The sequence below is a fragment of the Sinohyriopsis cumingii genome, chromosome 1 (assembly GCF_028554795.1).
Source record: "Sinohyriopsis cumingii isolate HCF-2022 chromosome 1, ASM2855479v2, whole genome shotgun sequence".
NCBI lineage: Eukaryota > Metazoa > Mollusca > Bivalvia > Unionida > Unionidae > Sinohyriopsis > Sinohyriopsis cumingii.
The window spans coordinates 107,383,895-107,398,901 of NC_142961.1; the positions used below are offsets into that span (position 1 = coordinate 107,383,895).

The following is a 15,007-nucleotide window of genomic DNA, read 5'->3' on the forward strand; positions in this document are numbered from 1 at the left end:
GTCGCGAAACAACAAGCTGTGGTGAAAAAGGCTGGCAGATGCTGTACTATTGTTAGAGAATGATACTAGCGTTATTGCTAGATCCTCCTTCTGGTTCGTTGGCAACCATATCAGCAATACGCAGATTATCGTCGTTCCATAAATTCATGCCACGGACCAGCTTGACGTGGTCGTCCAGAGAGCGGTCGACCAAGTGTGCCACGACATTCTGAGGCAGATCATTGATGAAACTGTCTGAGAGAAGACTGCGCTGCAGTGCGCTGAAAGTGATGGCCAGTATATTAACGACGCCTTAAAACATGCGTAACGGTCTATTCTAGCCCCAGAGCGAAGCGCACTGGATCGCGACCAGAGCAACGTTATCATTTACAATGATATGACCCTGGTAAGACAAAATAATGAACGCACATTCTTTAGGCGCGAAAAAAGGAAATGATGACGTGCTGTTTCTAGTCCCAATACAAGCCCATATCCTGAATTCGAAATGCGAATAACCTTGCATGATCATCTTATACTTCTAGACCGATGCCCTTGGCTTCCATAACGCTTATATTACGTGGTGCTTAGTCGACATAGAATGTCTTGAGTTTCGCGGCAAACCTCGGGACAATTGTTATGCAATTAGAGCGATCATATGTTTCACCAGCTTCAGCGTAGTTTAAGATTTGCCGCACAGTTTTCTTTCAAAAAGATTAACAGCATTGTGGAAAAAATAGGTTTTCTGTACAAGCTTAAAATCACGTCCCACGTTACACCACAAGGTAGCCGCCAAGTAATAGTAGCTGCAAGGGACCTTATATGAGACCCTTTGCTTCATAGGCTATTCAGGACTCCGCTAAAGACGCCTACAAATTCTTCTAGGGGGTCAGGGATGTGAAGCGGGATTTGAAGAAGTTGGGAGACGAAACAGTGGCAATGCTATGAGACTTTATCAGCGACATAGAGTCCTCGATGCAACACAGCTAACGTTTACCGAAGAGATTCGCAAGTATATCAGAAATGAAACACCGTTGATTACTTCTGCCGATGATCAAATCAACTGGATATGACTTCTTTTACAAGATTCCAGTAAAGAAACCTCAGTTACAAGTTTCCTCAGAGCTTAGGTGACTGTAACCTGGATGACGGGAAAAACTACTCTACAAGTTCCGATAATCGACAGTTTTTATATAGGGTCATCAGTATAAGAGAATATATGGCCTTACATACTGAGAGGACATTTGTCCTCATTAAACCTGTAACACTACTGATGGAGGCAGCCAGGCAGCAATCTCAATATGAAGCCGGGGTGCGACCCAAAACAGCTGGTAACCCTCAGACAGAATCGAGGTGTATTTTCGTGTGAACAATTCAATCCTTCTAGCGACTAAAATATAACCACAGCTGCCTACCGCGTGGACGTCTCAAGCTTCCGTCTGCAGAAGCTTTTTGGGATACGCGAAAATATAGATCCAACGGACGCCATCCTCAACCTGGGTTACTAGGCTACACTACACATCATATTGTCCGCGGCCACACTTGCGGTGTATTGTGCTTGCGAGGCTGTATCAAAACTACACAGATTTCAAGACCAGGAATCAGGTTATGTGATTTAGAGTTTAGATCTGCCGAGGAGGTACTAGAGATAGTGCGGGTACAATATACATGAATCCAATAAGGCGCGCAATTTGGGACAGCCAGTGGACTCTAAAAGACCGTCTCATCAAGTACATTTGTTGATGGGCTTGGTGACATCTTCCTAGCTATCGTCCATGCGGCTTCAAATGTGGAGGCAGCTTTATAGAGGACTACTGCTCCAAACGGCAAAATAAATGGTTTAACGGATGCCCTGATGGCCACATCCATGGCTTCATATGTACCTGATGCTAAAAAATGATTGCCTTTCAAGAAAGGCTGCCGGGTCCCGACGATAAAGTCGTGCAATATATATAGAAAAGGTATTTTTGACAACATGTGCACACCTCAGCCGGTTCAAGCTATCTGCTCCTGAAACATACCGACCGATGTACGGAACATAGTCAAAGCCGCAAAACGACAAAATGTCGTATATCTGTCAGATGAACTAAGCCCGATGCTACTGTTGCTAACCTATCCACTCTACCGAGTAGAGGTGATCCGGTACCAGTATATACAATGTCTTCCTGCATCGTAGCGTGCCCGATCTGCGTTACAATACCATACAGAAGGGTCTATTCAAGTTCCTGCTCAGAACACCTCATGATACTTTCTCTCCATAGTGACTAACGTCTAGGAATCGGGTCGGATCTTACAGGCATCGATCACACCACGGTTGGCAAGATCGCGCGCATTTTCAGGCTTTCTCCGCTATGTTTTGGGATCAAACGATGATGCTGAAGGGTGTGGAAATGCGACTGAAGATGACCGAGGTCCCTTAACATTATGCAAACTAAAGCTCAAGGTTTCTCCTTTAAGAATAAAAAGTTATGTACAGAGGTGGCATCTTTCCATTCTTATGCGTTTTCCCTTCCCAGGCGAGTGCTGCCAAGGCAGAGAATATACTAGGACCATCGACCATTAGTTAGTTGGTTGCACTTAGTCACTTGCGGCATTGATCTCAAGCAGCAGGTCAATACATCACTTCGAAGGCGTCTATATGCAAGACGCAGTGGACATGAAGTCATTAACATCGTCACATCATAAAACGACGTGACTCTTTGGGTGGAGTTCTGGGCAGCACCGGACAGCCTGCTCTGCTTCGAAATGAATGGCCATGCCACTCACTATTCCACTCTGCCTGTTCCGAAACGATTCGACCGACCACTATTTGTCTACGCATCATTAGAGGTGCTGCTGTCGATAAAATGGAAATGCTACTTCCCAGCCGCCGATGTTTTACTGGATGCAGCACTGTTGCTGACCTGCATATTGGTTTAGAAAGAAGCCGGCCATGGGAAAATGCGTCTTCTGGAACACGTAAAAAGACAGGAAAAGTACCCGGGACTCCGTTGGACCTAGTCCATCATGTCAACAAGACCAACCTAGGGAAGGCTATAGGGACAAGCTTGGTACCTCCGACGCGAATAACCTCGTTGGGCCTGAAACTGTCAGGGCTGTTTATCCGCTTGGCTACTATTGAGGCCCCGATATAATCTCGCCATCTTCCAGGCCGATGGTAGCATACTTTACGATATACCAGAATATATAAGAGATCAATGCCTAAAAGTGATCGTTTTAAGCTATACAATGATACAACGGTAACTTCGTTTGTATGCAAAGAATATTTATCTATGATTTGTAGCCTAGCATATATAAAAATACATTTACAAACTCTCAGGATACGTGATACCATTTAAATTACAGTGACATATTTTTATGTGAAACGAATAATTTGATAGCATATTTTTAGAGATCTGGGTCCAGGGCAATAAAAAGAACCCGCGGAAAGACTAACACATACCGCAAACTGGTAAGTGTACGTCAATAAGAAACCTTTTCTGTTTCGAAACGTACAAGAGATGGAAATACGAGTGAGAACAAGCGATCAAAAGGGAATACTATATGTAAAATCTAAACGTTGATACAGAAGAAGCACAATTTGGGAATATGGTTGGAAACGTTACATATTGGAAGCCGTCCAAGTGCTAAATGTACATACCATCTAAGTTAGAGATATTCTGTTTTCAGAATAATTAAATTGAGGCCAAGATGCAATGAGAGAACAGTAAATTCTTAATCATCATCTTAATTAGAAGTAACGAAAGTTTTGAAAGATATTATGTTGAAAAGATAATATGATATTAACAACTTCTTTAGAATTACTTAAATTATCGTTTAATAAAAAGTTTCAGTTGTTGAAATTTCAACGATTCAAACGAGCAACTCAGTTTTATGATGTACAATTTCAAATTGTTTAAGTATATCGTGTGTTCACGACTGAAATAAATGGATTACTCTTTAACTATTATCATACATATTTCAAAATGTACTTCAATTGTTTCTAAAAGTATTGAAATTAGGATCTTTGTTCTCTATCGTTTAAAAGCTAGATGGACCAATATTAGATATAATAAAGCTGGAAGAAAAATATATTAACGTAAATATTTGTAATTGGTGCGTCGGTCTCAGAGCGACACCTGCAAATATAGATAACCCTTGTTCTTGTAGTTTATAACTTTCGAGAGTCACCTGATAATGCTGCTGTTCCAGTTATTCCCGATGCCCCGTGGGCAAGCTTTCCTTTTCTATACCACTGTTCTGAAAGTGAAAGTAAAATATGGCATAAACGATTTCATGTATTTTTTTGTGTAAATTACGTTATATATATATATATATATATATATATATATATATATATATATATATATATATATATAAATCCTCAGGTAAATTTCTTTTCATTTTAAGAAATGTGACTTTGATGATAGTGATACAGATTCCTTGAATAAAGTTATTTTTCAGCCGTTTGAAAGGGTGTAACATATCGAAACAAATGCGTTAGGCCCGACAAACTGAATTTAGAAGTGACCACCATATCATCGGGTCATTTATCTACAACGGGAAACGTCCTGAATTTCATTGTTATCCCAAATTTACCTAATAAGCCATAGGGATAATTAAACATTACAACTAGTCATATATAGATATAACTAACTGATGAAAAATATGAGATATGTTTGTCAACTTTGGTCTCGTGTGCATTTTTATATTTTAATTTGCATGTTTTCTTGCAAGGGGTGGAAAATAGAATTGTCTGACACATGGATGCAAAGCGGTAAATAATTCAAGGACAGGAAATTAATAAAGTGTTAGAGGAAGGTGGTCATGATAAATCACAATATATGAAACTCCAAACAAAAGAAACAGCGCATACGATTAACACGATCTGGTATAATTTAGAACACCCACTAGCTATGGATTAAAACTGCTCAATATTCAATATCTGACAATCTAATTCACAATATAGACGGCACAATCATTGTTTTTCCCGTAAAAGCATTTGCGCTGTATTCCGGATTACTCATAATAGTCAGAAACCTAGAACATAACCAGCTGGGCCAACCTGAATCTCATTCTATTTTCATTAACCACTATATAACATGACACTGAAAAACAAACTTTACCTGTCTCAAAGTTAATTCCCGCTCCCACGGAGAGGTTCACCGGACCACTCACTATGTTGGAGATCTCTCCCGAAACTCCCTGAAGAGATTTTCGTTTTCCTATATATATATATTATATATATTTGTGATTAACTGAATATGTAAGATATAGCTGAATATTTAAGCAGCTCATGTAGACGCTGAGTATACATCACATTTCCATATACTACTTTGTTTTCTATATTTGTTATGTAGCAGATTGTATCGATCACTACTAAAGAGAATTATACAATATGATGCATCCGACATGAATCAGAAACTTGCATGTCGTCAGATAGTTTCTCCAAGAATTGTCCAACCGGGCTAGGACTATTGTAGCAGACTAATTTCAGATATGCGTTATGCCAGAGTTCTTCCGTACGAAAAGCTAGAAATAATTAAAAACTACTAAAGCGACTGGACAATATTTGTCTTTTTCAGACATATTCCGGATATACACCAGAATAAAATCAAACAAAATCAGACTGACAACATACTTTCTTTTTCATAAGTGTATGGCTATATCTTAATTAACCGTGATCGTTATGTTCAAATCACTACAAACCACGAGGGGATTATGCGCTCTCTGGATCTAATTCCACTTAATTTCATATGATATTTTTACGCAGAATGTTATGTTCAAAATAGCATAGGTATGGGACTACTTTGGCAGCACAATATCGATGTTGGGTTAAACGTAATTGTGACACATAATATAGTTATTATGAACTTATTATATTGAGTGAAGCTCAAATATAAAAAAGTATGCGAGTTAGACACGTTGCTTCTGCTCAAGAAATACTAAAAGATTCGTCAAATTAGTATGTTGTATTTGTTAAAGTTGACCTTTGCTTAAAAAAATAATTATCAGTAATATAATATACCAGTTTCAGTTGTATTTGGCTATCTAATTGTTTGAAGTGTAAATATCAAATCAGAGAATAACATATACATATCCGGATAATAGTTGTGATGGTACCCACTATATATGTTGCACTCCATATGCAGCGTACAATGACATCCTAGAACATTGTATGCATGTAACTTAGTCACACAAGTGTTATTACAACGAGGGCCGCTATTATATGTGTTCAAAGGTATTGCTTATGAATTAAGGTCCTATCAAACCTTTCAAGTCCAGTTCGAACCATTCGTTTTAGCTCCAGCCTTCCATTTCCTGACTCTGTCTCATGCAGACAACTGTGTCATACTTCCGGTGTTCGTAAGACTAAGTACAAATGTTGTAATTCATCTAAGTGAAAGTTCGTAGCCGCATACACATCTCCATGGTGTCTCTCGCCAATCTATGAACCATTCACTGCAGTTCGGGGTAACGTTTCCCCACCAGGCGGCATAGAAATAAGTGGGTAACGTCACTGAATAACTAATTGTTTGACTTATATGACTTTGTTACTATTTAAGGGTTCATAATATTGGTTTACAAATATAACCCTGGTTCCAAGAAAGCTAAGTTCTCAACTGCTGTACAAATTCAGACTGATGCTTCCCATCTTACTCATTCCAACGCCGTGATATTATCTCCTTTAAATGTTGATGGATAGTTAGCTGTGGATTAAGGTTGCATACAAAAGTATAATAAATATTACATTAAATGATTTGTATTTCTTTGAAAGGTTTTCTCATTTAGCTCACCAGTACTGCACATTTATAAAAACGCTGGTGAAAATGAAAAATCGCTTTGAATATATAATAAAGTACATTTTAGTGCTGGAAGTATCAGTCAAAATGGACGAAAATTTAATACGATGCAATGGGAAGTGTAAAATCTAAAATTTAGTATAGAATTAGATAATATAAAACTTGGTTTAAACATTATAAACCCGATGACAATGAATAAATGTTTTGCGTGTCTAACAAGTAAATCTTTCTTTTATCTTTTGGGATATGGTCACAACACAAGATCAGAAAAGCAACATTAGAGCAGTAATCATATAGTATGGCTCGATATCACTTAGATTGCAAATATGTGTTCAAAATCTTTAATTCTATGACTACATGCAATCTGAAAGATCGCGTTCCTATTGATGTAGTCATATTATTAAAAAGAACTAACAGTTTCCAAAATATTAATAAAATGATGATATAATAACAAAAGGTTCTTTAGCAACGCTTAAATTATGTATGAAAAAGAGACAAAGATAAATCCCAAAGATCAAGTTGTTGTAATTTCAACGATTCAAATGCGTAAAAATACTTAAGCTAACATGTTATGAGGTTCATTTTCTAATTTTCTTAGCATACTTTGCGTCAATTAATCATTCTACGGCTTGAATTTGTTAAAGTTACATATACCTATATCATTGAATTTTTCATATTTGGCTTAAAATGATTCCAAACACATTGTTCCTATCCTATAATCTTTGTTTTAAGTCAATACTGGAGAGAATGATGTTTCAGTACTAATAATTTAATATCAAGTCTTGGAGACTATGACAGAGCATCACACGTATACTTCGGTACTATCTGTATTCATTGTATAGCCCTTCAAGCAGTCACCTGTAACTGTTGCTGTTCCGGACATTCCATTGTCCAAGGATGCGACCGATCCTTCTGCGAACCATTCTCCTGAGGATTCATTATGAAATAAAGGATTTCAAAGATAACTTTAGCTATTGGTGGACCTTCATAATATATATATATATATATATATATATATATATATATATATATATATATATATATATATATATATATATATATATATATATATATAATTTTAGGCCTGAAAGTAACTATGTATCATTTAGGAGAAATCAGATAATATACTATGACTCAACGTCGAATACAATCTTTTGCTCTTCTGTCTCAATCTCATTGTTTCCAAACGATTCAAATATGGGATACGAATAATTTTAACAGATGATATAACCGAGTAAAGTACGTATTGGAAACACGAATAACAGTGCATGAATGTATCAACAAATCAAACATCCCCGTACAATACCTAATATTGATTATCCTGTCTTTGAATTAAATTATATTGTGGAATTTACAGAATATATCTTCTCGACCTGATATATCTGAGATAACATTTAAGAATAATCAAATGTTTTTAAATGATAATCGAATTTACTTTGAACCCGTTGGCGGTATCGTGTTGTAAATGGAAACACGGTTGTTGACAACATTCTAATGTAGCATGGTTAATTCTTCAGTTCCAAATTTTTTCCCCGCCATCTTTTATTATTTTTGTTTTAATCAAATGGGAAAAACAGCCTAAACACTTACACTACCCATACCTGTGGGCAAAATCCTATTTGATTTATTTCATGTTGTGTTATTTAAAAAGTTAGGGATATGCCATACACTGTCTGCAGGCCATGAAAACACCCTGGACATCAGTCAACATTTTGGATTCCTCTTTTCCTGTGTTTTAATGTTAAGATTTAAATCTTTAACATTTCTGTGAACCTTTTCTTAATATCTTTTCTAACGTGATTGACTATAAATGTGTCCTTTTGGTTATGCTGCTGTATAATTAATGTTCTCTGTTTCCATGGCTTGATTTCTCATAGTCCATTTTTAGTTCGTTTTGCAAACTGTTCATTCTGATGATTCCAAGATATCTTCTAATTAATGGTGTATGTCTATGCATCATGACAGATGACAATGATATTTGGATATTAAATATCTCTTTAACTTATATGTTGTTTATGCTACTTATTTGCGCGTTCCTTTTGCATTAGCCAGTATAGTTCCTGCATCACTTCTTCCATATATGTAGAAATTCCCCTTGATGACATTCATTTATTTCAGTTGTGCTTTGTTATATGCGTTTCTGTTAATTTATAATTGACACTTATCTATTGATTCGACATTTAAATGATCAATCATACTGATCGCTGGTGTTCGAGTTTCGGAGATGAAAATATTCGGAACTTCTGGTTATCCTGACGACGGCGATGATGATGATGATGTCGACGATGACTCAACACCAACAGAAATTGAATGATACTGTAAATCTTACTTAAAGCTATAGCATAACTTGCACATCCCTCGTCGTTCCTTAGATGGCACATAAGGCTTCGACGTGAGAGGTGTTTTATGTATATCTGTATTGGGTGTTTAACTTTTCTCCATGAATATAGATTGCAAAGGTCATTTGCAAACAACATATCACATATCTATTTTTAAGATTATTTGGAAATTAATTCACAATACTGTGAGTTCTCCTTAAGTCTTCATTTATAACTTTGAGAATTAAATTGTTTGTTACATTTTAATAAATTTGTTGGCTTTGTTGTTTCTGTTACTTAACTTAATACCATATAATCTTACGAAGTGTATCCAGTTAGATTAGCCATACATGCCACAGTCAACGGTATTTCAATCCTCACAATCTGGACAACATATGTTGACTTTATTCTTTAATGAAGATCTTCTTTCCTGATCTTGCTTGGTCAGAAGATGCCAGGAATCTTCCTCAGACAGTTGGCCTGGTAGATATCAAACTCTGATGCCATTCATCGTGTTAGCTTACTGCATTCAGATTTATCTTGAGCCCAATCTGTATGAATTTCTGCATGTGTTTCAGGACCATAACAATATGATCAAAAACAAAATTCATTTCAAAGGAAGTATTCAGCAGGTCTCATAATAGTGTATATGAAGATATAATAGAAAGAAACGCAACCGATATGATTGAAGATGTTGAGGGTGATGAATAATGTATAGATGGATATACGGTAATTAATGTAATTTAAAGATTACTTCAAATTGCCGAGTAAACCTTGTATCATCCTACTCAATAGAGGAAAAGTTGCAGAAAAATAACTGCATGTATGATTTATACATATCGGTGATTTCGATATAGTCGTTCAACTGGTTCAATACTGCCGCCAGAACATATAAACTTCTTTATTAAATATCTTGAAATACATAAAATAACACTACCTAAGAAAAGTTACTAGAAGAACGCTGCATTAGTTTTCATGTATACTAAGGAATTAAGTGGTAGACTTAGACACGAAAGTACTCAGTTTAGTAAAAGAGTTAAGCTTGTGGTACATTCGGTGGAACTTTAGGAAGTACTCTTGTCATGGAAAACAAAACAGAGCTAATAAAAAATGAACAAACCCTCCGTGCAATATATTCCAAGCTAAAATACCCCTACTGTGAAGGTTATATATCCAACACGAAAACCGGAGATGTAACATAATCCAAAGGTTGGAGAAGTTAACAAACCTGCAAATAAAAGTTTAAAAAAAGATAGTTTAAGGAAGAAGAAATTAGGAATGAAACACGTATCATGCAAATACTAGACTGGACACTAAACTAGAGAAATTAAATTATGAAGTCCAGATATAAAAATGTCCAAAACAGGGAAGTTTAAATAACAGATCAGGAACAAATACGTTCTCTTGGAGACAGACTAAAATTGTAATGCAGTATAAAGTGTGTAACTCTAGCCTCTGTATGCACATATTACCAATCATAATATATACATATGTTCAGTCTATATCAAATTTAGTAAGACGTGATGCATGCAGTGGTTCCGCAGGAGGTGCTTAGCCTCATATTTAATCTTTTACATTACCATTATGTAACCAATATATACGTACGGGAAATCATAACCCTGTTATCATTATCCATTGATTTAACATGGTAGTTGTATGATAAAGCCAAACTGCAAATGCTATGTTAATTTTTGTTATTATAGGCCGTTTCCACATTTGTAACATTATTGAGCCATACGGTACATGCACATTATATTTTGATTATATTATTCAAACACACCACCTAAACAATGCAACATTCGCTTTTTTGATTACTGTCCAAACACACACACACACATACAATTCAACATCCGATTTTTTCATTCTTACCCACCAATTATACATGCCATTTGAGTACTACCCAAGCACAGTCTCTACAATACAGCAACCGCTATTTGATTATTATCCAAACATCTCTCCTACAATCCAGCACTCATACTCTGTTCACAATAGAAACACCACCCCTAGATTCCAACGAAAAGGGTAGGACTTTAATAAACACTCTATACTTACAAAAACACAATAATATTATAAAGGTGAGGGGTTTTACGTTATGGTAGTAAACATAGACATATACATGCACTAAGCATACAATATAGAAATACTGGCAATGAATCAAGGTTGACAACGTAGTAGCGTAACATTAGAGTTCAAGGCATTTAGCATAGTCATTTTGCCATCGGTGTACACTATGCTTCTGAGCTGATGAACACTTAAAACTTAATGTCACAAAACAACGTTTATTTATTGACCTTATCTTGACTCGTGAACTATTTTAACATTCTACTGCGAGCAGTGTCCACAGAATGTACCAACAATCAAAGTTTATTTCACAAAACTAAGGATAAAAAGTAATTTGAGCACAGGTTGTTTCTGACGGATTGACTTAGCCACATTAGTAGTATCCTCATCTACTGTCACCATGGTACATACAAAAATATTTTCAACTGAACGCATTAAATAAAAATTCCAAAAAGTATGGCTCATGCCATTCCTTCAAAATATTACCTATTTCGCCAGGCCATATATTTCAAGTACACATTTTGTTACGAGACAAATTTAGAGTGGAATATTACAGTAGAAAAAATACCGCTATTGCAATTTACATTTCTGGTAAAATGAACTGCGTTGAACAAATATGAATTTGTCGTGCATGAACTTGTGTTCTTATAACATGACAATTTGTTGCGCCATAAACCGTATGCAATAATAATAATAATAATAATAATAATAATAACAGCTAAAATGATGATAATGTTTGTACGGCCTGTAGCCACCTTGTCTTAAGAAACTGATAGATCTCTCTGTTTTATACACGCATACTCCAGGACTTCCTATAAAATGATTTTGTTAAAACCATATTGGTCAATCCGTTTCCACTGTAATGGTCCACTCTAAATCTTTGTTTTAGCACTTCATCACAGTAGATAAATATGATATTTATCTGGTTAAATCAATCAGTCGGGAAACGTACGGACAGTTAAGTTTAACCATTACTAGCATTTGGTACTTTAATGTGGTGAAATTGATGTTTATATTTATTAACCTTGAATTTTCAAACTTGAATCATTGCCAAATGTTATGTATGAATGTTTGTGTGTATCTATCTCAATGTTTACAAACAAACATTTTATATCCTTTATCCTTCTCTTATTTCTCATTGTATATTTTGTTTGTGTGAGGGTATAGTTGTGTGTATAAATATACTGCTACCATTGCCTACCTGCGTGTAAGTTTGTGTGAGGCTATAGTGTGTATATAAAAGACCCTTCCTCATCACACATGTGTTATTGTCTAGGATGTTTTTGTGCATGTAGGTATAGAGTGTGTGTATAAAACTACTACACATTTATTGGGGTGTGTAAATGGTTGTATGATAGTATTGTAATCAAAAACTGGATTCTGGGTTGTAAGGAGTGTGTTTAAATATTAATACAAATCTGGTTGCTGAATTGTAGGGTCTATGTTTTATAGTAATCAAAAACTGGCTGCTGAAACGTAGGGTTTTATCTTGCATGGTTAGAAAACAACTGGTTGTTGACTATATATGTGCTGTGTTTTTACATTAATGGAATTACTGGTGCTGGATTGTATATGTGCTGTGTTTGAATAGTAGATCCGGTATGTAACATTTCATTTCCCGTACAGCTCATTAAATTTTTCAATATGGAAACGGCTTATAAGAAAGCCAAGTAACAAAGGACTTTCTGTTTGGCTCTCTAAAAACCACTCCCATGTTAAACCTCTGGGCAATGTTAACACCGAATTTACCATACTTACCTATAGTGCTGCATATCGCGTTCAACTCTAACACTGTTATTATGTAACCCTATTTGAGGTCAGACGCTTCTAACGATGTTACCATTTACCCCACTGTTAATCCTATTAAATAGTTCAAGACAGTATTTTCCTTTTGGCTGTTAAGGTTCTCATGCATGTGAAATACTAATTTTCGTATGATTATCGGTCCCCTCATACGAGTTCTGATGGCAAATATTAATGTGATGACTCTAAATTATATACGTGCGACGGACACTCAAGAAAAAGATACAATTGACAGAGCTGACAGATGAAAATCATCGCCAATATATAACTTCTTTTCTAAATGTTTTGTCAACTTAGTTTTTCTGTCCTCAGCAATTGTTGAGGTATTGTAACGAAGTATCTATCAGCCTCTGGCATACTGATAGTTATTGTATTAATTTAAACGAATTACTATATTACTGTAATTAGTTATTGTACCCATCAAGGCTATGCATTTTCCTCACAATGTAACTCGGCAGTAAACATATACCGTTATCTAGAACAGCATATAATAATTCACTTTTATTTGTATGCATGGTTGGAATCTTACCATAATATTCCTTACTTTCAAAACGAATCATGCCCAATCAGTAGTTTTTGGCAGCAACACAACTGATTTCATAATAGAAGCATGTTGTTCAATGATGGAGAGTACCTAGACCAACATTTTCATTACATCTACAGTCGGTGATCACATTCCTTGTGAGAAATTCAAAAGATTGGTGTACAGCGTTATCTACTTCAGAGGAAGTATTATTACTTTTGTGAATTGTTTCCTTGCGACGTTTCCAAGTATGCTGTGGTAGAATTCAAGAATAAGTGACATGTTTCATAATAATGTTAATTGTGTTTGATTTGCATGCATTGCTGTCATCTAACTGTAGATTTCAATTCTGACAGCAGTTTTCACATCTGGATGTAAAGATGATGTTTCAATACGGTATTATGTAATCATGATTTTTATCTTGTTTGGGGGAATATACCGACTTGATTGAATTTGAGAAGTATTTAGAAAAGTCTGAAACATGTCTGCCAGACGAAACAAATATCTTTTATATGAATATGCTGTGACAATTTCACATGTCCTGGCTTCCTAACGCCTTTCAAACGTTCTGCGCAGCTGCATAGTATTTTCCTTTAAGCCCTCTCATCATATGTGGCTACAAAAGGCCTATACTGTCTGTGGCTGTCTTTCTTTGACAAGCTCCCAACCGTTTAGTAATCTTACGGGTTGACGAGCTTTGGCCAGTGTACGGAACTGATGGTACAATCATGCGCTGTTGGCATTGTTTGTAACTGGGAGCTCATTTTCCGGGCCTATTGTAGAAGTCTGTGGCACCATGCCAGTTATATAGCGGCATAGTCTGCTCTTGCTAATAACCCTTTCTACATAACTTCACCCATCTCGTTAATGATAGACAAAATGCTGTTTACGAGCGTGAAAGAAATGTGACTTACTTCTCTCGTCTAATATGGTATGCACTTCGTCACGCACATGCAAAACGCATGAACCAGATAATTTCCCATAAAAAGTACTTCGGACACCCATATAAGCTATTCTTTTGGACCGTAGTTTTGCAAGATCAGTACCGTAGTGCGGCTTTGCCTTATTTTCTGCACGCATCAGCTTGCTTTGCCAATATTCACTGCCACAATTCCGACTTATTTCGGGTCAGATTGCTATTACTTAACACATAAGTGTCATGGTGCCTACAGTGTTTTCCTTTGGCTCGTCCAATTCCGATGCACTTTGCATTAGCCATGGATACAATGCATCCTTCAACACACCATCAGCCACCCGCACTTATACTTAACTCACATTCTATAAGTATGCATTGCTGAGAGAATATAAAGAACTGATGTACAGTATGGAAAGTAAAGAACTGGCCGCATACGTGAATTTACTCATAAGATAGTTCCTACCGCAGATTTGAAACGGCCGAAGCAGACCGCAGGAGGTGTGTATACCCGTACAAAAGGTATCCTCACAGTTCCATTGTGCTGCTAAAATGTAAAGATGACTCGGGCAATCTGGAGCTCGACATCGTTCATGTTTTCATGATATGAACAGTAATGTGAAATGCTCTG

General features: G+C 36.2%; 1 protein-coding gene across 1 annotated transcript in view; it reads right to left on the reverse strand.

Annotated features, from left to right (window-relative positions):
- Positions 1-15,007, reverse strand: part of LOC149807532 (uncharacterized) — a 125,783-nt gene that overhangs the window by 15,006 nt on the left and 95,770 nt on the right. Inside the window, exons 2-3 of the mRNA XM_089957514.1 lie at positions 5,082-5,180; positions 4,147-4,215 (exon numbers count right to left, since the gene is read on the reverse strand). Of these exons, the coding sequence (XP_089813640.1) occupies positions 4,147-4,215; positions 5,082-5,180 (168 nt within the window). The remainder of the gene's footprint in view (positions 1-4,146; positions 4,216-5,081; positions 5,181-15,007) is intronic.